The sequence below is a fragment of the Megalops cyprinoides genome, chromosome 21, assembly GCF_013368585.1.
Source record: "Megalops cyprinoides isolate fMegCyp1 chromosome 21, fMegCyp1.pri, whole genome shotgun sequence".
NCBI lineage: Eukaryota > Metazoa > Chordata > Actinopteri > Elopiformes > Megalopidae > Megalops > Megalops cyprinoides.
In genome coordinates this window covers 9,938,139-9,963,372 of record NC_050603.1, presented here as the reverse complement: position 1 = coordinate 9,963,372, position 25,234 = coordinate 9,938,139, and the positions used below count along the sequence as shown (strand labels likewise).

General features: G+C 45.2%; 1 protein-coding gene across 1 annotated transcript in view; it reads right to left on the bottom strand.

Annotated features, from left to right (window-relative positions):
- LOC118796442 (receptor-type tyrosine-protein phosphatase U-like) overlaps nt 1–25,234 on the bottom strand; it is a 103,579-nt gene that overhangs the window by 30,675 nt on the left and 47,670 nt on the right. The window contains exons 3-10 of the mRNA XM_036555299.1: nt 22,213–22,484; nt 17,099–17,180; nt 13,255–13,370; nt 11,231–11,405; nt 8,877–9,170; nt 5,159–5,476; nt 2,845–2,954; nt 1,971–2,172 (exon numbers count right to left, since the gene is read on the bottom strand). Of these exons, the coding sequence (XP_036411192.1) occupies nt 1,971–2,172; nt 2,845–2,954; nt 5,159–5,476; nt 8,877–9,170; nt 11,231–11,405; nt 13,255–13,370; nt 17,099–17,180; nt 22,213–22,484 (1,569 nt within the window). The remainder of the gene's footprint in view (nt 1–1,970; nt 2,173–2,844; nt 2,955–5,158; nt 5,477–8,876; nt 9,171–11,230; nt 11,406–13,254; nt 13,371–17,098; nt 17,181–22,212; nt 22,485–25,234) is intronic.

Genomic DNA, 25,234 nt, shown 5'->3' with positions numbered 1-25,234 from the left:
CACAGAGCTCTGTATCCGAAATTCTCACACCTCTCCTTTAACACCCCAGCCACTCCCCTTTAATGGCTGAAAATTCTCCTCACGCACAGAAACTCTCTCAAAATTCCACAACCAAGGAGAAGGGGCCAGCATGCAGAACAAAATTAAAAAGCCTTCAAAGCAAACACAAACGGTTCTCATTTAATAGGATTTGAGCTGGACACGAATCCTCTGCGAGCAATAAAGTACCTCGCTCCCCGCCTGTGATATCAGCAGTCAATTAGTGCGAGAGAAAGAAGGCAAACAATTCCATTGGGAGCCGGGCACTGAGGTATTAAAAAACAGGCTCCAGAATTACAGGTGACTGGCCTGGCTTCTATCAAAGACAGGAGAGGAATTTAACCAACTTTATCAATACCAACACACAGAAATGGATGCACACACACACACACTTAACACAACCATAAGGACACAGCCATGCACACATAGCACTAACATATGGACAGAGACATACACACATACGCACACACACACACACACACACACACACACACACACACGCAGACAGGCACACACACGCAGGAACAGAGACAAGGACAGGCTTCTCCCTCCTTCCACGCTTCATAGGTTCCTTCGTTCAAACACATACACACACTGACACAAACATAAGGGCACATATATGCACATACAGGCACACAGACAAATGTGCATGAGCGTAAGGACCCAGACATGCTCGTGCGCACACACACACACACACACACACACACACACACACACAGAGCCTTCTCCCTCCCTTCCACACTTCACGGGTTCGTTCATTCACACACGCTGGGAACAGGAGGGGTTGTAATAAAGTCTGTCTCGTTAGCAGCAGAGCTTTGTTAGCTCTGTAATGAGGATGAGCTACAGGAATAACTGGTGCCCTGGAAGCTACTCTGGAGCAATAAACAACCAGGACTTTGAGGAGAATCCCTATGATATGGGTCCTGTGTGACTGTGTCCTAATTATAGGTCCTGGGGACAGAGGTTTGGTCTGAGGGAAATGGGAAAGAATCAGATAAGTATTGGTAGTGATGGTAATATTGTTTTGCGTTGCCAAAGTTACACTGTATGATTTTGCCAGAGCTGTATTTCATACCACAACCCAAGTATTTACCCAAAACAAGGGTAAAATCTGGTCATCGCAGCCAAGTTTCCACACTTTGGACACTTTGGGTGGATCAGCGCAAGAGAGTTGAGGACTTCCTGATTATTGCCCTTGCAAGAACCCAACAAATCTAGCACATCCTGACAAATTTCTGACCGAGATTTTTGATCGTCAAGTGTGTGGTGCTATGAGCCGACCTCCCTGCGAGTACTCCCAAACAGCCAACAGCAACTAAGGACAAACGACAAGCTGATCAAAGCGAACAACAGCAGCGAAGAGGAATGGAGCTGAGTTTCACAGCGTATGAACCCAGTCCAGGCAGAGACGCTTGTCTGTCTGTAGCAGCAGCAGGGCTGTCTGTTTGACATCAGTGTTGCTGAGTCATACCCTGACCGTACAAAAAAAGACTGGAGCTGGAACCTCAGCTGCCTGCTAGGAAAACAGTGGCATGTGTTAATTAACACTCACTTAATAGTTGATACAAAATATGAAGAGGTTGTTTGCGCAGTTGGATGTGTTTAAGGGTTTTGGTTTTATGCCCAGTATGCATTCCAGTTTGTTTTGATGAAATTAAAAAATTAAAAATCTGTAAAAAAAAAAAAAAAAAAAAAATCTGGCAGTAATTGACATCCTACCATTGCTGAAATCTCTGATTGGCTCTCAAATGAAAATCTCACCCGTAGCCACCTAAATCACACCCGCCCATCCCACCAAAACCACACCCACCCACCCCACCAAAACCACTCCCACCCACCACACTACAGCCACACCCACCCCTACCAAAACCGCACCCCATCCCAACCCCCACCCCACCCAATGCCCCCGAGCATGCACACACCCTCACCAGAGATGTTGGTTGTGAACTCCGTGAGGGCGGTCAGGCCAAAGCCCTTGGAGGTGCGGGCGCGCACGGAGACCAGGTAGGTGGTGCCAGGCTGGAGGTTGGAGAACATGTGGTAGGTCTCGTTGCGTTGCTTGGCTACGGTGCGACGCGGGCCTGGCACGTTGACGGCTGGGTCTGAGGACTCGATGGTCTGGTAGCTGATCTACAGGGCGACGGGGGGAGGGAATCTGCGCTTTAATATGCACACAGCTGTTTTCCAAAATGAAATGAATTCATTTTCCCTGTAATGTTCTAAATAGTACACCCATGATGTAGTCCTTCCTCCACTGTCTCCTCCTCTCTTTCTCTCTCTCCAATCTCTCACCTTCTGTCCTACTCTAGTTCTCCTTCTCTCCTCTTATTTGTCTTTTCGGGAGCAGGAGCTGTCTCTCAGCACTCCACTCTCACCCCTGCATTTAGTAACATCCCCATTACCATAAAAACAAAAATAAAACCTATGTAAGTTCGAAGATAGGATTTTACCCATATCCAAACGCTACAAGCACAACACTGAAATACTGGTCAGGGGGGAAACAAGCCTGTGTCCAGCTAGCATGACAGAAGGCAAAAGGTCCAGAGAACAGTCTGTAAAGTTCCTGGCCGGTCAGTGCTTTAGCTCTTGAGCCATGGGATGGATGTCTTCAGGGCTGCATTTATTAATAATTTACAATTTATTTATAATACAGGGCTGAATTTATAGATGTGCTTTTCAAACAGAATTTTCCTAAACTACAAATCACAGAAGGATCCATGTACTAGCGCAGGCTGTGAGGAGGAGGGGGGTGGGGGGACTGTTTGGATACAGGGAAGGGAAGCGGTGTCGGGTTACACACACCTCATATTGGATGATGAGCCCATTGGGCTCCAGGGGCTCCTCCCACTTGAGGAAGATCATGTCATCCAGAGGAGTGAAGGTCAATGAGTCAGCAGCTATGACACCAGGAACTGTGGAGAAAACACAAGAAAATAAAAAAAAATTAATGGCTCTGCAAGCCGGGTCTTCCTAATAACAAAACTTGCTGGGCCACTGGTCAGGCCATCTGTTCCTCTCCCTCAGAGCTTAAGAACGTTACAGTGTCTGGACAGAGATGAGCGTGAGGGACACAGACAGCGCTGAGATACGCGAGGCGCAGTCGTCTCTGAGCGCTGAGAGAACCGCCTCTCAGTCAAGTGACAGGCATTATTAGAGCGTGTACATAGAACAGAGCACAGAGACAGGGAGAGAATGAGAGATGGGGAGGTGAAAGAGAGGGAGGGGTAGTCAAGCAGAGACACAGGAGGGAAGAGAGGGCAGAAGAAGAGAGAGAGAGAGAGAGACATAGAGAATGAGAGAAACAAAGAGAGAGACAGAGTACAAGAGGGAGAGTTGAGGAATTCTTTATGTGCCCGTCCCCCCTGCGAGGAAAGGGCAGGGCTGAGCTCTGGGAGAGAGGGGCGGTGAGCTGTACAGCACGACATGTCGGCTCCTCCGCTAACGAGCTCACCTGAGTGAGGGCAAGGCAGGCCGCGGAGACCCGCAGCGGGGAGACGAGGAGGGGAGAGGCATTTCGTTAACGGGGGACCAGAGTTCATCGGCATGTGACAGAGGGATCACTGCAAACTGTTTTTCTATTTTACTGACATGTGTTGTTTTTCACTTAATCTCTCAGCACTGTCATCGGAACATGACCCCCACCACAGCTGTCCTGAACAGGAAATGATTCAAAGTCCAAATTATGATTTTTTGTGGCAATATGTCTTGCTGTGAGGCAGGGAGATCTTATTAACCATTTGAACCCTTCTCTATTTTTTGTTTTCCTGAGGTTTCAGACTCCCCTCAGTTTCAGGCATATTACTTAGGATCTGTGACAGCTATTCACACATGCCCTTTATTTGTGTTCAGAACTACTTTGTCTAATGGAAAATCAGGAGCCTGGAGTATAACATGGGGAATTTGATATGTTCTTTTATATGAGATCAAATAAATTTTGGTTATTGAAAAAAAATTCTTCAATGCCCCTGCAAAGGTCAATGTGTCAGCTCAGTCATCTCTATAGAGACTGGTAGCTTTGATTGCCTGGATTGTATACAGTATAAAAGCTATGTCACCGGGATATTCCATTGCTTTGTAATGTGAAAAATTATCAGCTGAGTGCCTCTTCACATTTATTCAAAAGACTGAAAGCTAGATAAAAATACATAAACATACTTTAAACATACTGCAAACATTTATATAATACTAATATAAAATCAATACAAAACAAAGAATACATAACTATTTACATTTTCATTGCAATCAAATAGATGTAATAATCAGTCAGTTCATATTTCAGTTATATTACTGATAAGAAGAAAAAGAAGAAAAATTCCTCTCAGTAATCATGACATTTTGCCTTGTTATCTGCGTGATCAGATGAGGTGAGGGAGATGCATATCTGAATACACTGCAGCTATTGATAGCCAGAGATTATGTCCTCTACATTGATTACAGAAATGTGATTGAACACCATGTAAGACCCACATTTCTGGTACATAGCTAAAAAAATGTTCCTACATCCTGAAATGGCTGAGATTAATTGGAGTGCTTACTGAAGTAAACGAGTGCATGAAAACCATGCATGATGCAAAAATATAGGCAGATATTGCACTACTATTACAGAGCCAATTTTACATTCAGTGATGAAATATTCAGTACAGTGAAAGTTACATGTGCATATCACGTACATCATGTACATTGCAAAATAAATCGGAAGTTTCTACAGGGAAAAATCATGGACTTATTCTGCAGAGAAAGAGAGAAGCTCATATGGCTGCAATTTGCTGCTTTTGGGTTCAGTGAGTTCATCTTTCACCCATTCAAAACATGTTTTGCTACATTTAAGTTCTGCTTCTCAAATGCATTTGTGTTTTTGGTGCAGTAGCAGAGATTCATGCTGGTGCTGTAGTGTACATTCATTCCTCCTGTGAGGAGGTGGACCATAGAATGCCTTGGCCAGCATTATTCTGTGGGTCATCTCGTGCTCCTCATCAATTAATACAAAGAGTGGTATTGAAATTTTAAAGCCACCTTACATTTTTAAGTGATGAGACTGTAAGCAGTGGAGCTGCCATCAGGTGGCACTAAAACAGTCACAGTTACAGGTGAATCAAGGGGTCGAGGTGCCGCTCACCATCCTCCTCCGTTTGAAAGGTGACCTCTCGACCCTCCTTCCTGCCCTCGGGGTTGGCGAGGGCCAGGCGAACGTGGATGGCGTGGAAGGGCGGCAAATCGAGCAGGGTAAAGTGGGAAGCGTTGTGCTCCACGCCCAGGCACTCTCTGACAGTGGTGTTGTGCCCGCTGCTGCCCCCTGCTGTGGAGTAGCTGTAGCACAGGGACACGGTGTAGGTGTGGCAGCGGGTCAGGTTGTAGCCGAGTGCCTCCCACTGCAGGGTCAGCTGCCGTGACTGGATTTCTGTAGCAGTCAGGCCACGCAGTGCCCTCATTGGCTCTGACAGGGAGAGGCAGACAGACAGACAGACAGAGAATTAAGACATTCTTGAAATGAAGAGCGCAGTGACTCCATGGAAAATAGACAGTTTCTTTCCTGTGATTCCTGCAGATGACTGTTATTTTGAAGATGTGATGTAAAACATTTCAACATATCACTGTAGAACTGTTTCATCACACTTTTAATTGTTTTGCTTCTGAAGATAGTACTCAACTCCTTATATGGCTTTTTGCTAGTGTTGTACTCTGTACTCACTTGCAAGTCTCTTTGGATACCAGTGTCTGCCAAATGAATACATGTATTCACCCTGCGCTTGGAGTGAATGCTCAGCCCCAAGACAGGCTGCAGCAATGGTGGTGATAACGAGGAACTTCCCTGTTCAACAGCGGTGGAATTACATGAGAAAAACAACAGCCATCACTGGAGGGCACCACAGAGGCTAATGCACCAGCTTGAGTGGCTGTGGCTGCGTAGGCATCCAACCTGCCCTGTTCACCAGACCACCCACAGGGCAAGAATGATGCCAATTACTGAAATTATGGGGGCAAGTTGTGGCTCCTTGTCAGCCCCGTCAGGGTCCGCTCTGTGGCTCACTCCCTTGCTCCCCCTGCCTGTGCCCCTCACACCCTTGGTCCACCAGCCTCCATGCATCACCCCCACCCTCCCAAATTCTGTGCTCCGTGTCACCAACCAGCTGCTTCCTGACCAGCCCCGAGGCTGAGCCCAGACAAAAATATCATCTCAGACAGAGATGAGGGTTTGACTTCTGGCACCTCTCGCTGTATCGCTTCATTCTGACAGGATGCTTTTTTATCTTAGAAGAGTCCACTTGTTTCTGGACACTTTCTTTGGGTTGACTCTTTCCAGCCTCGGGGTGCAGGGAAGGCATGTCTATTGGTGCGCATTAACGTAAGGCATGGGTGACGCGTACCGACCGAAACAAATGTCCCCAATCTGATACCCTGTACGTATATAAAACGTGCAGATTTAACCAAGGACAATCACACAACACTGCTACAATGTGCATTTTTGTCTAGCGCTGTTCCATGTTTTGGTCTTTCAACAGAGTAACAAGAATGAGAGTCAGAATGACTCTGCCAGGTGAATGCTACGGGGCGTGGTTTACAACACTCTAATCAGCTCACCACCTGTCAAACAAAGCAGGTAAAGAAAAAGAGCATGAAATAAAGCATGCTCTCACATTCAAGCCAAAACATGTGCTAACTATTACTGACCGTGATAAGAATGCAATTGTGCAGGAGCACTTAAGTATAAAGTACGTTAAATTAAATATTGTGAGAATGAATACAAAAATAAACGATGCGATGTGTTTTAACAAATGACACAAGCATTACGATCAATTAAAATATACGCCTTATACTTGATTGTTGTAGATTTTAACATCTGTGGTGTAAGCATCCGTGGGACAGCGTTTAATTGTTCCTGTGAGATAGCTGGATACGTGAGCAGTTCCTGCCAGTGTTACTGCTTGCCTCTGTGGGGCTGTCGGTGAAAGATACTGGGATGCCGAGGAACCTCTTCATTAAGAGGATGTAGCGAGCGGGAGCTCGAACCCACCGCTCTCCGGGGGCTCGCTATAACAGGGCCTGTCTGGCCCCTTCCCGGGGAAGAGTGGTGAACACGCCACTCTTCACTCACGCGGATCTCTCGCTTAATTAAGCTAAATGCTAATCAGCCTTCGAACGGATATCAGAGTCTAAACAGGGCTCGGAGTTCATTAAGCTAAATGGCAATCAGCATTACAAGTCTGTGCAAGCGGCACCAATTAAGGAAAAAAAGGTAAAAGGAAACACCTTTATTTTTACTTTTCCATTAGCACAAGCACACCTTCAACAATCAGCCTTTTTGGTAACAGATGGAAACTGTTAGACCCGAATTCTAATTCAATAAATAGCTGTTTGAACGAATACCAGCACACACAGGTATTCAGGAAAGAAAGGCAACACTCTGTAGAACTGGGCAGTGCTACAGAACATTGTGATGAGGATGTACTAGCTGATACACATCCATCTCTGCCACCCATCAGTCTAACCAACATGTTTTTCAGACTCCTCTCCGATATAGTGCCCTGAATGGACAAGCACAGAGGGAAAAAAGTCTTACATTTTACAACTCTTTGATTCAATCAATACAGCACACACACACACACACACACACACACAATCATCCACCTCTTTCCATGAACTGTGGCAATAACAAAACACTTTTCAATTCCAAAAGTCAGGGGCTGAGAATCTGAGGGTAGGGAGTGAAATCGCTTTTTGAAAAAAAAATAAATAAATAAAAAAATAAAAAAGTGAAATTGCACAGATCAAAGAAGCCCCGCGAGTAAGCTGCGTTCCTCCAGGACTCATGGCTGTCATGAGTTACCAAGACTCAAGCTGCAGATTTCTGCTCCAAGTCTTGGCACGCTTGCTTTAACTGAAAGTGACTGTTTTTTTTTTTTTCCGAAACGCACCCGGGTGGCACTTTTGTGACGTCTTCTCAGATCTGTAATGGGCCGCTTGCGGGCAGCGTGGCCAGGGACTGGGTACGGGGAATAGCAAAACCCCCAGCTTCAGACGTCCTGGGCTTTTCGGAGACTGACAGACGAGAGCCCCCCGTACACACGCTTTAATTGCGGTTAATCCTGAGTTAGACTTTCGCATGGGGTCCGCAGCGCCACGGGCCCACCGCAGCCAATCTGCGATCAATCAATCAGACGCCGCAGCGAGTTCTCTCCCCCCCGCCCGCGAATATCGGTCTGCGGCCGCCTCAGACAGCCCGTTGCTGGAGGCCGTCTGTACCAGATGGATCACTGATAGAACATTCGGGTGATGGGCTCCCAGCGGCTCTCTTATTTTATATTCGATAGGAGACTCACATCATACACCAGCAAAAAAGGAGCCAAACACAAGCAGGCTTTTTCTTCTGTTCTCTTTGATACTCCTGCACTGCATCAACATTGGTGACATATCAAAAGCCCACTTCTTACACCGAAATTTCTTATTTTAACTCATATTTACTATGTGTTAAAATATGAAACCAGAACCAGGACCACATCAGCGTTCAGAATAGCAATACCGAGGATATTATCCATATAATAATAATATCCATGTTTCAAATGGACCATTACATTTTTCATTATGCATTGCTAAATCAGTACTTCATGTCGTACTGTATGTATGTATGCTGTGAGAAAGGCTGTGTCCCTGAGCATTAGGGACCAGAGTCACAGTGGTTCTGGGTTTGGTTCTCATCTTCGTTCTGTTTCTGGTAATTGTCATGGTTACGGTTATGTTTATGGTTCTGGTTTTGGTCCTGTTTCTGTTTCCGCTTCCATTTCCCGTCATGGTTATGGTTGTGTTTATGGTTCTGGTTCTGGTCCTGCTCCACTCACCTGCACACTTGGTCCTGCTCACGAGAGGAGGTCCGGGAGGGCCGGTGCCTCCGTCGCCGGGCCGGGTCAGCAGCACGCTGATGTGGTACTCGGTGTCCGGGTCCAGGTGCCACACCTTGTAGGTGAGCGCGTTGACGCCGTGCACCTCAGACCAGGGCGACTGGCTGGCGCGGTACTCGATCTCCCGGCGGATCACGGGGCCGTCTCCCACAATGGAGTTGGTGTTGAGCTGGAGGATGAGGTAGGTGGGGCCCGCTCGCAGGAGCTGGGGCGGGGCAATGGGGGAGGGGGGAACTGCAGTGGAGAAAGCAGAGAGGGGAGGGGAAGGAGTCAGTGTCGCGCATTAACGGAGAAACATTAATAAAGATAATTGGGGCCACATATGGCATGAACAAGCAGATATAATGAAAGAGAGAGTTAGACAATGTGGGAGGCCTCTGAGCCCATTTTAATAAAACACAGCAAACTTGACTGTGACACTAATACAGCCTATCTTCAAACTGTGAAACAAACAACATTGGGACACTTGAAAGGGGGAATACTCAACAGTTGGGAAGAGAACAAAGAGTTGAAAAAAAAAAAAAGCAAGAGGCCTTTCCCATGACTAATCCATCACTAATCCATCGTTAATCCAGCCCTCCCACAGACATGCTGGTGTATCTGCGCCTGGATCCCAGACTCCATCCTGCCCCTTGGGGGCCACAGCACCCCTCTGTGGCGCGAATGAGAAACAACCGCGCTATCCGCTCAGCCCGTCACCCCTGCGATCCCTCTCGTCTTTATTCGGTTACGTCTCACCGGCGCATTTCAAACAGGCATCCACTACTCGCCTGCTGTCAGAGACGTTGCCAAGAACACGGCTGGCAGGGAGATCTGAGCGCTCCTGTAGAGCGGCGTCTCAAAGCCAAACAAACTCTCGCTTCGCACCCAAGACACCTGTCACCCACAGCGCTTTCCAGCCCCTGAGCCCCACCGGCACCGCAAAAGTGCTTTTACACAGATGCAAAGCCAGCCTAATGCTACATTTCAGAATAACAATACCAGGGAATACCATCCATGTTTCAAACAGACCATTACATTTTTCATTATACGTTTAATGTTATATCATTATGTGACACATTTTCCGTATTTTATTTATTTCGTTACCAGATACCATTATCCAGGGTGACTTACAGTTTCACATATAATCCACTCAAACAGCAGGGTTTTTACTGAGACAGTCCAGACTAAGCACCCCGCTCAAGGCTACTACGGCCCTGCCTCTACCAGGAATCAGTTGTGCAGCTCTCTGGTTGCAAGCCCAGTCCCTCAATCACTGTATGACAGTGGAGCATTCCCTCCCTATGCATAAAGGTGACTTTAGCCTTAGCGGTATGTGCTGCGCTGATACATTTGTGTCCCGGCCCGGTCAGAGCTTTTCTGCACATCAGCCGGCCGAGTCAGCAGAGCAACTGAAGTCCGTGTAATCCGCGCTGACATGTGTCAACGGCGTCACCGCGGTGCCGCAACACGGATTCTGTTCCTAAAATGGGGAGCCCGCCAGAGGAAGACTGTCCTCATTTCACTCGGCTTTGCATTGTTTCTGTTCGTGAAGGCGGGCATTAGCGGGTTCTCCTTCACTTCCCCCAGTGTGATGCAGAGGTCAAGGTGTGTTGACGAGGCAGCCATGTGGCATCTCAGCCCAGAGCTATAGGTAAACACGTCTCTGTTTGTGTTAGAGTGGGTGAAAAATGGCCAGAGAGAGAGGGAGGGGTGAGCCAACATGTCTATATGCAGCCTCAGGTGAGCAGCTCAGGCAACAGCGGAATGGCTGGTCTGAGATAAGTCCTGAAAGAATGATCTGAATCTGCTGCTAGCGTCTCACTGCTGTGTATGTATTTGTACACGTGCACATGTGTGTGAGAATGTGGTAGCGTATGTACGCATGTATGTACAGCACCAGTCAAACGTTTGGACACACATGACTAAGATAGTGGGAAACATGCATTCAAAGACATTTTGATCTAAAGACTTATGCTTAAATGCTTGAATTTCATTTTTTAGACAAATACCAACAGTGAAGATGATGCCTATGTTTGAACTTCCTTCCAAAAATTTTTAATTAAAAAAATACATGTTTTTTAATGTTTAAGAATCTAATATTTAAGAGATTTGATTTGTTTAACACTTACTTCCTTGCATAATTCCCTGCAAAATTCCTTTTGTGTTATTTCATAGTTTTAATGTCCTTACTATTATTATAAAACGTGGAAAACAGAAAAAATAAAGAAGGAAAAGTGTGTCCAAACTTTTGACTGGTACTGTATGCTTGCATGTATACGTGTGTCTGTATGCGTTTAAAAGCAGGTTCTTGCCTCTGACGATGAGCTCGGCGAAGTTCGAGACGGCGGCTCCACGGGGTGACGGGCTGACGCAGCGGTAGAGGTCCTTCCCGCCGCGCTGCACCATGTCCAGCTGGATGGTGGCAACCAGGCGCCGGTGACTCAGCCGCTTCACCGAGAAGGCAGGGGTCACGACCCCGCTGTGCCGCTGCAACAGAGAGCAACACGCGGTGATGGTTCTGCCTGTGCCTGAGCTGAATGTGCTCTGAGGTAGTGCGAGTACATAAATGAATGCGCGTGTGTGTGTGTCTGTCTAGGTGTGCATTGGTATGTGTATGTGGCTATGCATGTGGGTATGTGTGTGCACGTGTGTGTGTGTGTGGGTGTGTGTTTGTTTGCATCATCAATCACCACATGAACACAGTCAGCCTGCGTTGGACAAAAGTAAGTCTGATCTCACACTAAACAACACCCCCCAATACTTCTTTTGATCCTGTGCCCATTTCTATTTTCTGATAAAAAAAAAAACTCTTTCAAAAACACCATCATCAATCATTTTATACCAATAAGGTTCTATTCCCATGTGTAATTAGAGTAAAAAGCAAACAGGAAAACAAACAGTTCCAGACAAAAGAGTAATGATGGAAGACAAAAGAGAAGAGGGAACGAATAAGGGTTTTGTGCAAATAGGCTAATTAGACTCATTATGACAGGACCACAGAAAGGATAATTTACTCCACTTCTGAACAATCATCAGAATCAACTGGTGGCTGATGTTACATGAAGAAAATTATCTATGGGTAACAAACAAATACAGAGCAGGAGTCAGAATGTACAACACTTGCGCTAACATTCGTCACAAGCTAGGATAGGTCACACACAAACATACATCACATTGTAATATAGGTCACACACTAAGACACATCAGAATGCTCACCCTTCCCCCTACCCCCAACATCCCCACAATGAAATGAAGTACTCATGAAAATCGGTGAAAAGGGCTAATTCTCTACTTCTTTGTCATTTCACAAGATCAGAGAAAGCTACGCAGCCACAAACTCAAATTTTTAATTATTTTTTGATTAACAAATCACAACTATAATAAGTTTTGATTGCGGAAAGACGTGCAAATTAATGCTTCCACGATTATGTCTGTGATTTTTTTTTTTTTTTTTTTTTTAATCGTCAGTGATGTCGCGCACGTTTACACTGTTACTACCCCCACAATAAACGCAGACTGACAGTGGCAGATGGGCCGTGGACGTGTTGGTGGGTAGGGAGAACCTTCTCAAAAATAACAATGCCCAACAATGCCCAACCTTCGCTTTCATTTAGTTTCAGATTTGCAGTACTTATTTTCAACTACCACACAGCGGTTTAAAATATAGCTCACAGTGGCCTTTTAACTTGTGCTGGCGGTACAATTTTACATTAAAAAGCTTCTGTGCACAAAATAGATATAAAACTCCTCTTCAATAAAGATATAAATAAAGCAAGGGGTGTAAGATCCCGCGCACTGCCATCTCCTTTGCAAACTGCCTTTCCCAGCCCCTGCCATTTCAAAGATACGAAGATGTGACAACATCTAGGGTAGTAGAGAGACTTTATAAACTCTTGCTAATGTATTCCTCATATACAGTAGAAGTCACAGACACCATTCCAGCTTTGTACACAAAAATACTGGGACTGTGTCTGATGGAAAAAGGAACTACTGTTAACCATACAAAAAGCAGACTCACACACACACGCGTACACATACACACACACACACACACACAGACACACACATTGCTAGAAAGTAGAATTCCTATTCTGTGTTTGGCACAGTTCTACCACAAATAAAAATATATGCAACCGGTTTATTTATTCTTGCAAAGGCAGCTCCAACAGACTGCTGTTCCAACTCTACACCCACTATTGGCCCTTCTCAGCATCCACCCCCAGTCGCAGCCCAGCCCACAGCTCCAGCTCCCCACCCCCAACCCCTGCCACCCCCTGCCACAAGTTGCAAATTGCAGTTCTTAGCCGTTCCTCCATAGCCCCAGACCCACACTGACCTCCAGCATGAACCGCTCCATCTCAATAGACCGCCCCGAGGCCACACACTGGAAGGTGGCGTTCTGCCCGACGTTGACCTCCACCTCCCCAAGACGAGAGAAGTGGGGAACCTTGTCTGTGGAGACAGAGGGAGAGTGAAGGGAAGTGCCTCGGATCCACCAGTCACATATCACACTTCATACAGCAGTAACACATGGTACAACAGTCACATTTCATACAGTTGTGACACCTTATACTTGTGGGGAGTGGTACTTGCAAAGTTACTTGGTATGTTACTTACAGGGGCTTGCTATACAGTCCATAAATAAGATACATTAATAAATGAAAGGAAATAGATATAGGAAATAAACGACTGATAAAAATAAAAAGACTGTTTAAATGTCAATAGCCTTTGATAGACTTGTACAGAAAACAAACTCATTCATACTGTTCTACAAAAGCACACACAAACACTCTCTCTCTCCCACACACACACACACATGCACGCACACACACGCACACACACACCCAGAAACACATTCACTAAAACATACATACCTCACACAGTATGTACACATGAACGCACACACAGTCAGAGGAGGGAAAAAAACGGAAGAAGAGGGAATAAATGAAAGCCCTACTTCTGGCAAGAAACTTCTCGTCTGATTCATCCAGAGGCCCCTTTTAATCTGATAAACATTTTATTTGCCTGTAATGCTTGTTTGGAATAAAGACCCGGGAGAATACAACAGAAATGTCAAGTGTGTTTTAACTGGAATCCAAAGTAGGAGGCAGCCAGTTATCTTTCACTCTCTCTCTCTCTCCTGTTTTCTCCTGTGGGCCCTATGCTGGTCTCTGCAGTCTGGCACTGTGGCAGTAAATGCACTGAAAACCCCCGGCAGTCTGAAACCCACAAAGCTTCAGTGGAGGAGGTGAGGCTGAAATGGCACTGCTAACAGGGGACACTGAGAGGACCTGCGGGAAAGGGCAGGGAGCCCGTCGATGAAATGATCAGCTGACAGTGACAGACACGTCTCCCCAGAAAGGCAGTGTCTTCCAAAGAAATCCTGTCCGTGGATGCGATGTCCCTCTCAGCCTCTAGGCCTACCCCCAAACCCACCCCCAACTCTAACCCTGAACTAAACCTAAGCACTAACCAAAATTTTTGAAACTGAAGAGTACAATTACATAGAAGGAGAAATTGCTCAGCACTGTATTTCACCTGCGTTAGTCAAGTTTAATAGTTTATGACAGCCTCTGTACACCATGTCTCAACATCGTTGTCTTTAAAGCAGTTTACCACATGCCGTGCAGATGCCTGTAACAGGACATCGTATCTGTGGGCAGATTCACTTAGACAAGGAAGCCTTTTGTACAGATTTGCATCTGACATCTGCAGGAGAATATATTCATGGACTGAGAAAAGTGCAAACTTCTGCTGAATATGTCACAACACTCTGCAGCCAAGTTATTGCAATGTTGCACATTTTATGGTTACATATTCTTAGATTTAAGATTTAACAATTAATCAGTATCTGGCTTTTCTTTTTAAAGGGAAGCAAAAAAGATCTTGTTTTTACTCTTTGTCTGTTGCTGCTTTGTCATTTCATAAACAGCTGTGGCTTTCACTCATTGTTACAATGCTATCACTTCAAATGCTATCATTTCAGAAAGGTTTTCCTTTTGAAAATGTGTGCTGTTCAGTTTCTTACTTTACTGAATCAACACTTTTTTCCCCACAGAATAGGTTTTCATGGAAGAGAGGTGACTTTGAGAAGTTGGTCTTACAGGCTGCTAAGCGTACAGGACATTTCAGCCAGAGTTCTCACAGTTCCATCTGGGGGGAAAATTGGACTGACCGCTCGGAAAACCAGTACCGCAACGTGCCCGGAAAGATAAACCGAAACTCTTTGGCCCCGAGTGGGATTTAACCTGACTTTAGGTCTTGAAAATCCTGAGGAACTGCTGATGAGGTATGCGGGCAGGACAGCCAGAGTCAGGGGAGTGGCAGAATGCCTCTACCTGGGTACAGAGGTCAAGTGCAGACATAGAGCAGGTGCCTGAGGGGGACTTCGGTATGAGGTGAGGGGCAGAGTAAAACATTATTGAAAAGGAAGAAATTCTCAAGCCTTAAGGATGCTCTGTACTCCATGTTCTGATTCACTGCTCTCCTCATGGCCTGGTCCTCTTCTCCATAGGGCCTGTTACTATCACTCCTCTCTTTGAGGTCTGTTACTTTTCACTCTTTTCTGTGAGGCCTGTTCTTATTCGATCCTCTCTGCACCAGCTGTTCGGATTTGTTATTCAGTCATCTGTTCTGATTTGACTCTTTCCACATGAAATGTTCTGGTTCAGTCCAATCCATGCAGCCCGGTAATATTTACCGACATCAGTGGAGATTCTGATTCACTCCTCACTACAGGCTCAGAGCCCGCTAACCAGAGACTTATAACAGGAGGGCATTTGGAGCGTGTTTATAAATGCTTGTCTTAACAATAAACCACATAATTATGGAGATACCATCATCTAGTATGAAAACATACACCAGCAACTTTCCTGACCACTTTGGAATTTACCATTAAAAGATGAAGCACTGATGGAGCTCCTGAGTGGATCAGTTGGTTAAGGCAGTTATTGCAAGCACTGACCATGCCCTACAGCCCAGACGTGGGTTCAACTCTGCACTGTGCCATTTGCTGACAACGACCAGGTCTGCCACAGTGGAACAAAATTGATTTCTTTTGCCTGGGGTTGGATTCTTTCATTCAGGGTCCCCTCATCTCACTGATTTGGCATGATCTGGAGCCTGTCAGGACTCAGATGACATCAATGGCACTGTGCCTATTCCCCAGTCAGCGTTTGTTCTGTTATGGTGCACCGTGGGACTTGTAATGCGAGAAATAGCCAATAGCGCATCTGTGGATTGCACTCGTCTCGTCTCATCCCTCCTGTGCAAGTATCAGGGATGCTACAGAGGAGTTAGCTTAATGTAGCACATTTGGCAGCTCAAAAAGGGAGACAAAAGGAGAAAAGCATAAAAGATATGAAAAAAGAAAAACTGACTGAAATACCCATATTTCTGCACTCTATATCATTTAAGTGATCCATAAAAGGACGCTGTCATGGAATTACCTTTAAATCTGACACTTGATAACATTAGGCTTAAAGCAGCTGGACAATAAAAAGCGATTACCTGGCACAAATGAGCATGACTTTTTTATGTGAGGTAACGCATCATGAAAATGATTGTGAATAAACTAAACAATGATCATTTTGCTCCACACTCTAAACATAATGGCTAGTATTGCCCTGGCAGCGGAGCACAAAGCGTGGAGAGACGCTTCTTCACGGAACATTGTGCACATTGTGAGCTAGGCAGTGCTTTCAGTTTTATGTAATTTACAGACGGATTTTCCTCTTACATCACTACGTGAAACACGGAGATCTTTTTTATTTCCCGAAATGGAGTGGCGGCACCATTGCATCACTCATTTTTGAAGAGGTGGACAATGGCAACCAGTGGCTGCCGAACTGGAGTTTTACGCACAGACCCGATTGAGACAGTTCTGTATTCTTCTAAGAGAAAATTGCCTAGTTACTTTTTCAAAACCACACTTGAGGCTGAAAGGAAAAAAAGACATTGAATACAGAGCGCCCGCTGGACCCCTGTGGTGAAGGCTGGGGCTGGGGGTGGGGACAGGTAGATTTTGCAGAGCAGATGTATTTCCATTCAGCTCAGGGCTGCAGACCCAGGCCTTTGTGCTGAGAGCACTCAGGCAAGCTGACAGTCCGGAAGCGCATCTGCTGCTCGCTCACCCATCTCCTCAAAATGTCACCACGGACACGGTCGCCACGGATACTTACAGCAGGGATAGTTGAGCAGCAGGATGTCGTCTAAGCCGAAGTAGCCGCGCCGCTCCTTGGAGACAGTGGCTTCAAACAGGACCTGTGGAAAAAAGCACAGCCATGAAGCGAAAAAAACTGATTTCCCAGAGTGCAATGTATGCATAGAAAACAATTTCGCCATGACCTTTGAGCCCCCCTTGGCCCTGCAGAGAGTATTGCAAAACTATCATGGAAAGCAGACCAATTCAAACAAAGCCTCCTCTTTGATCCATTACATCCGCCCTGCCCCTCTCAGGCACCACTATTTCACTCACTCTCTGAGAGAAAAAGAGGGTAAGATGGAGAGAGAGCGAGGGAGGGGGGGGGGGGTGGGCAGAGAATGATAGTATGAGAAAGGCAAAGGGGGAAAAAGTGAGAGAGGGATCGAGGGAAAGAGAGAAAGAGTGAGAGGTGAAGAGAGGAAGAGCGCAACAGACAGCGTGAAATGAAGAGAGATGGTGATGGAAACTCATGTAAGGCTCTCATTGGTAGTCTCGACAGGCCCAATAACATCTTTAATATTTGATTACGTTCACCTTCTGCATCTCTGACTCCATTACCCCTCTCTGCAAAAACACATTGCAAAACATGGGATTTTATAATGTCCATTATATCTGTACTCCATTATTTGTTGCTCCATGTGTAAAATGAAGAACATAGCTCTGGTATCGGTTTAAAAAAAAAACTGAAGATAATTTTATTTGATCAAAAGGTGTTTCATCTCCCAGGTTTTTGCCTGCTATACAACTAAATGAAAATGCTACATGAAAAGATCGAGGTTCGACACTATATGTATATACTGTATTTAATTAAATGTCTTCAGAAATGAAGAATGGCATAAGAGGATGAGTAAGTGAGAATGAATTCAAAGCACTGTGGTATACTCTGCAGAGAATTCTGCAAGAGAATTGTGCTTTGCCACACACACACACACACGACTCAACAGAACAAAACTGATGTTGTAAAGCTTAAAAATGTCTGTTATATAACAATCCTCTCCTCTGCTACAACAGCAGCGCATAGATTTAAGCCACAGAGGCTGACAATGGGTCGGTTGTGAGATTAATGATGTTGGAACTGTTTTTCATCATGACTTTGCAAACACTATTTGGGCATGTCTGGTATTGACAAAGTCTTCACTTTATACACAACACTCACCGATCCACCAGGACCTAAATTTATTAGTAACAACCATCAGACACAGTTACCAAAACAAATTGTTGAGCTGTCCACACTATCGATTCCTTGCATTTAAAATCAGGTTTAATGAATAAATTGATTTGAGGTGGTGCTTGGGCAGAGGCTGTTGTCACGTACGTGATTACTAGTTCAGTAAGTCCACATTTTTTTCCTCATCTTTGTGGGGATGTGAGGAATTCATATGCAGGAGAATCTTAGACAAAGATTATTATGTTTGCTGATATATTATTTTTTTATTATGTGCACAGAAACTGGAATGACACACAAACGCGGCCAAACACACCAATAGCTATTTCTACTCCTCTGATTGCAACGGCTGCAATGACACAGATCAACAGGTCATGCCAAAAGCTAACAGCGCCAGCTACTGTTTGCTAATAGTAATGGCAACTGTCGTTACTCACTGAATACATAACAAAGGCCTTGATGGTCTATGTGGGAGTAGAGTCCAGCAAAGTCTGAACATACCTGGAACAGAGGCAAACGTGGATACTCTTCTGATTCACCTTTAGCAACTGGCCAATTCCTGTTTGCTATCACAAACCAGGAGCTGTTTCCTTGCCTTCGGCGGAGAGCTTGCGACAAAAGGCAATTAATATTTAAGAATACAAACTCACTTTAACGAAAATGGGCCCACAGGGAAAGCAATGCAGTTTTATTAAAGTGCTCTGTTATTTTTTTTTTTTCATTTCCATTGTTTGTTGGCTTGTCTGCTTGCTAATTTCTTTGATTATTTCCACAGGGCTGATTCTACACACTGATGCCACAGTCGAAGAGGTCCTATTTATTTTCCTCCTGAAATTAATACCCAGGTTTTCATCTCTTTCTTTTTTCTTTGAACATTAGAATGAGTTTCCTCCTGTGAAAAGACTGCAGGTACAGGACCCAGAAGCTGCAGGTGAATAACAAATAATAAATAAACAAAAATCAGCATATTGGTTGGTATAGAATGCTACCAATGAGGCCTGTTATGAGTTCAGTATCAACGGACCGGCACAGAGACATATGTTAGAGGTACACGAGAGATAGGTGAGAGATAGGTGAGATGTACGTGAGATGTACGTAAAAGGTACATGAGAGGCATGTGTAGGTGAGAGGTACATAAGACGTATGTGAAAGATACATGAGTTTTCCACCTCTGCTCTCTCTCTCTCTGCAGCATGTCTGCCCGGTAGCCTGGGGCTGCAGTGCAGCAAACACTCTCAGTCCTCACGCTCACCTCAGCAGCTAGCGACGTTGGGGCAACAGTGGGAGAGCTCCAGGCTTACACACCCTCTAGATTCCTCCAGAGGAAAAGGAAAAAAAAAACCTCCATCGTTATCGATTCGGGATCCTGCCTCTGGTCTCAGCTCCATCTTTCATGTCATGAATGGCACATGCTGGAAGCGCTCCCAGCAAACGCTATGCTGAGCAGTATCACTGAGCTGGTTGGTTTTCAACAGCATCAGCACTTCAGTCTCAAGTTGTTCTTTGCTCCTACCTACTATCGGAAACAATGACTTCCTGTTTCACCCTCCACGTCTGAAGGCTGTAACGTGTTTTTTGCGGCGTAGGTCTGTGAGCGCAAAACTCTTCGCACTAGGCTAAACATTGCACTCTGTCCCCTCCTGTTGTTCGTGCCAGGAGGTGTTTCCCATGAGGAAGAGGATTTTACACTCTGTGCTAAGCTGCTGTGCTTAAACACTTCATTACCTGCCTGAAGTTTACTGAGGGAAAGCATCAGAGGCATCATCATCTCTGCAGGTGTCATTAAATAACACCTGGACAGCTATATTATCTTAGATACTGGAATGCCTGCAGTGCAGAGTTTGAGCTTTAAGCACGTTCTTAGTGTTGCTGTCCTGTCGCCCGTCTCGTTTGTGACTTTTTGTGTAAATGTAACACTGTGGCACCTTGTATCCCATCCTGCAGAGGTACATCTCTGTTTTCCCAAGTCTGGCAGACAGACATGACCCAGGGAGAGAAAGAGGAAAAACAACCATATAAAACCCAGTCATCACACGGCTTCATCTCATTCGGAACACAGGTCTCAGCTGGAGAACAATCTCTCCAAATGAGAAAATGCCTACAAAATGGCTACTTGTTAAACCCACCCACCAGGCCCTGAGAGCCACAGCCACGCACACCTATCACCACTGATGCAAAACACACCCTTTCAGACTGCATTTTGCTTCCTTGCACTTAGCTTCTGACACCTTACCTATGTATTATATAGCCATTTTAAGCACCGTGTGTAGGCCAGTGTAATGTTCATTTTCAGCTCTTAAGGTTGCTATTGTGTTGCTCCTGCGGGTAATTCACATGGTGCTTTATATGCTATGAGATAAGGAAAGGTTTTACTCATGATCACTTTAAGCATGCACATATGCTTGCATCTTACTCATTGTGTGGTAATCTAGTCACTGTTTTTTTTGTTTGGTTGTGTCATCACCAATGCAGTCATGCTACAATCTGTACCCGGCTCTTGTTCTTGCAGCTTGTCCTGTATACAGTACCAGTCAAAATTCTGGACACATCTACTCATAGAAGGGTTTTTTTTTTTCATTTTTACTATTTTCCACATTTTAGAATAACAGTAAGACAACAAAACTATGAAATAACACAAATGGAATTATGCAATGACCAAAAAAGTGTTTAACAGCTCAAAACTATCTATATTTTATATTCTTAAAAATAGGCAAATATATTTTTAAATAATTTTTTTCAAAAGAAATTCATACATAGGTATCAACTTCCCTATTTATATTTGTCTAAGAAACACATTTCAAGTATTTAAGCATTTAAGTCTTTAGCTCCAAATGCCTTTGAATGCATGCTTCCTATTATCTTAACCAGGTGTGTCCAAACCTTTGACTGGTTCTGTATGTACTACAATCTGTCTTTCCATCGCTGAGTTGCTCTAGACTCAGCGATGGATAGACTCAGCCCATTTCCAAGTTGCTCTAGACAGGAGTATCTGTCTCTAGACACCTGCCATGATCAAAATCTTTCAGTGGGGAACATTTTCGACCTGTCCAGGAGCCTCTGTTTTCCACTGTTTTAAAGCCGGGCCCTGTCAGCATGACACCATATTGCAGTGTAACTGTAACAAGGTTGTGGTACTGTAAAAACTGTAAAAACCAAAAATGTGACCAGTGAATCGCATTCGTCCCTTGTTGCCTTTTGAAAAGAAAGGTAAATAGTCCTCATTCTGATTTGCACAGACTACATTTTCAGTACCTCCTGCTTGGCTCACAGACAGGAGACCCCACTGTGAAACTCCTTCACATACTGTCCCCATTACAGCCATTCACACTTGCTTAACTGATCTGAGGAGCCAGCGAGGGAGCAAGGAAACCGCTTTACAAGTTTTTAATGAGGAAAGGCTTTGCTCCAATCCTCACAGTGAGGCACTGTAATGCAGGCCTCACACTGTCTCCGCTGGCATAATGGACACCAGTCTGTTTAGTTACCCATGACCAGAGCAATCGCAGGGGAAGGGAAAAGGGTAGGTCGCTGGGAATCAGTAAGGTGATCCTAGGCTGGTGTGAGAGGCGGGGCATTACATTACATTACATTACATTACATGCATTTAGCAGATGCTCTTATCCAGAGTGACTTCCAGCACAACAGAACATAAGTGCATCCATTCAGTTTAAATGAGCAGGCTAACCAGGCTAACAGCACTCCCAGACCAGTGAGTGTGAGCATAACACTATTTGAGCCCCACCACAAGCTAACTTGTACAATCTGACAGAAGCCAAGTATACTACCATACAGCAGTCCCTAGAGCACAGAAACCAGAATCACAACACTATACATATCACAAATCACAAATCACAATACTATATGTAAAATAAGTATCAGATACTAGAGGTATCAGTTGCTAGGGGTGGGGATTAAACGGGCCTCACCTGATAGTCGTTGGGCCAGAAAGTGCTGATGGCCAGCTCCACTTGGTGCCACTGCCGGCCATGGGACCCGGAGACGTTCCAGACGGGGCTTCCCAGGGGCCCGCCGTTGACGCGCACATACACCTGCAGCGTCCCGGGGCTGTGCCCGTCCCGGCTGTACAGGAAGTAGCTGAACTGGATGCAGTGGGTGTCGTTCTCACTCAGCGGCCGCAGCAGGAGGTGGGCGCGCTGCCCCGCGGCATGCTGGGAGGAGTTCACCATCATGAAGGACCCTGGGGCGAGGGAACCGGAGACGGAGAGGTCAGACGTCACCTCAAGAAGGCAGCCGGCGCGTGATGAGGCTGTGGCCGTCTGAGGCCTCAAAGTGGGGCCGACACGCAAAAAAGACACAATTATCAGTTTAGTCTGTAACCTCAAGAGGAATGCACTGGGAAAAGCAGGCTCACAGGAAGCAAGGAGGGAAAGTACTTACCTGTTATTCAGGCTGAAAGGACACAGTGGCCAGCCGAGAGACTCGACTGTGTATTTAAAAGTTACTTTTTTGGAAATTATCATTCTCTCCGTCTATTGGCAATGCGGCCTCTGGGACTGAAGTGCTCTTCAGAAGCACCGTGTCTGACGCTGCCACTGTTGATATTGGATTTGTTTTTGTTGATAAATTCTGCACCGACAGGGCACAGATTCAGATTCAAGATACCGCGCAGATCTTTACATGATCTGGATGGCTATTCTGTTCACTGAACCCTCCAGATCAGTAAATCCACTAAGGAGAAGAATCAGTAAGCCTACACAGCAGCCCCACAGTATTGATCCAAGAACAACAAGCCCGTTGTGTTTGCAGCAGCGGGGCCTGAGAGGACGCTGGTAAATAGGCGAATGAGAGAGAGTGTTTGGTGCAGCATTAATCACAGTGACACAGTCATTAGCCCGTAATGGCAGTGAAGAGGATAGTTAAAGCGCAGACGTGAGGCAGAGGGTGGGAGATTAATTAAAGAGGGGGCACACAAATCATAAAACCTCACTCCACATCTAACTAACCTTTGCACTTGTGACACAACTCACCTGCAACAGGTAAAGTGCCCCTATGCATTGTTCCCTGTCCCAGCTGACCTTTCAGCCAGTGGAGTCTCTGTAACTTTTGTAACCTCAACTAGTTTTAAAAAGCCTCATTTAAATAGAACATTTCATGGATTAAAAGCAAATGTGCACTTTGCAGGCATAAAGAGTTACAATTGAAACAGAATTATAAGGATGTGTGGGAGATTAAACATCACTCTATTTCTCCTTTCTTCAGGTGGACATTACAAAATGTACCCACTCTGAAGAGCTTTCATCTGTGTTAAAAGGCAGCTAACCACAAGAACAGAAATTTATGACCCCTTCCATCAAAAATTTCCCACAGACTGAGTGTTACTGCTTGTACACCTGCGTCCCCCATGTAGCCTGCTCTGGGAAATGATAAAACTTCTACCCAAGGACAGATGAACCTTTGAACCTGTTTCATTCTGAACAGGGTTACAGTACGAGAAGAAGGCACTGCCAGGAAGGTCATTTCAACTGCGCATGCAAGCCCTAAATATTGCATCCATGAGTGAGCTACTAATCCTTACGGAGCGATAATGTGGCACGGTCATTAAGGAACTGTTACCAGGAAGTTTCAGGTTCTAATCATAGGTGCTGCATTGCTTACTATTGTACCCTTGGGCAAGATATTTAATCTGAATCACTTTAGTAAACTTCCATCTTGTTAAACGGATAATATGGAAAAACTGAAGTTATGTAAATCGTCCTGGATAAGGGCATCTGATAAGCAAATAAATATTGTAAGGATGAGTGAATAACTTAAGCTGACAGCAAAAGTGCGGAGTGCCATATCAATATACAAGATGAAAGGGTGGCTTGGATCAAACAAATATCAATTAAAGTAAGAGGCATTTAGAGAGAGCCTGCCTCTTCTCTGCAGTTTGGATGATGTGTGCTGAATATTGATAAAGAGATCAAACTGAGGTTTGTAGTGCTATATTCCCATGTGTGAAGCTGGAGCCTCTCTCTCTTTTCCTGATACTTTTTTTTCCCCTTTTAATTCTTGCTTTCTCTGATTTAAAAAAAAATGAGAATTGCGAGACAATTTTGCTTCGAGAGAATTAGGGTAACATCGTAAATACTGTAATGAGCTGCAAAGTGTCTCACTCGAGTCTCTTGGGGGGGTTTAACAGTGCTCTGTTGATAGAGAAACGGTTCAGCTCGGCTGTCGGGGCCCTCTGTGGTCTCCCTGAACTTCTTTAAACAATAAATATCCCGGGGACTAAGCCAAGGATGTGGAGGCTTTCCTGGAGGGCACGGCTCTCAGAGGAAGGAGATTCTGAGAGATTCGCCAGGAGTTGCAGGGGGCCGACACGGCGAGAGAGCGTGGGAGACCTCACGATGGTGCGATCCTCCTTTCAGTGCCTCCATCTGTGTCACTCTTACGCACTACAGACATCGGTAAAAACAACATGCTGATAGGCAGAAACCACTATTATGAGTCAAAACTTGATTTTGTAACATAGCCAGGAATAACCTCGTGTTCATGGTTTTTTTTTATTATTATTTGCTCAAGCAGATGCCTTTTTCCAGCACAATTTGCACGGCTCATGTTTTACTACATCATCTGTCAACACTGCCGGATATTAACCGAAGTAGTTTAGTTTAGTTTAAATACAGTGGTCAAGGGTATGACAGCAGTACCCCATCCAGGAACTGAAACCCTCTGGTTAAGAGACTATAGTCCCTCACTGTGCCACATCACCACTCTGTGTAGGAGCAGCAAGTCTGAGCAGCCTCCACGCATGCTGTTCTCCACACAGAAACGTGCATAGTGATGAGCTTTAGTTCAAGTAATGAGCTTTGTTCAAGTACTCAACCCTCCACCTCATGGGAGTGGGCTGGAAAGTCAGCCTGGCTCCGAGAGTGCCGTGATTCTGCCAAAGTGGTCAGGCATGCCATTATCTGAAGAGAATGCTGTCCATTTTAACGCCTCCAG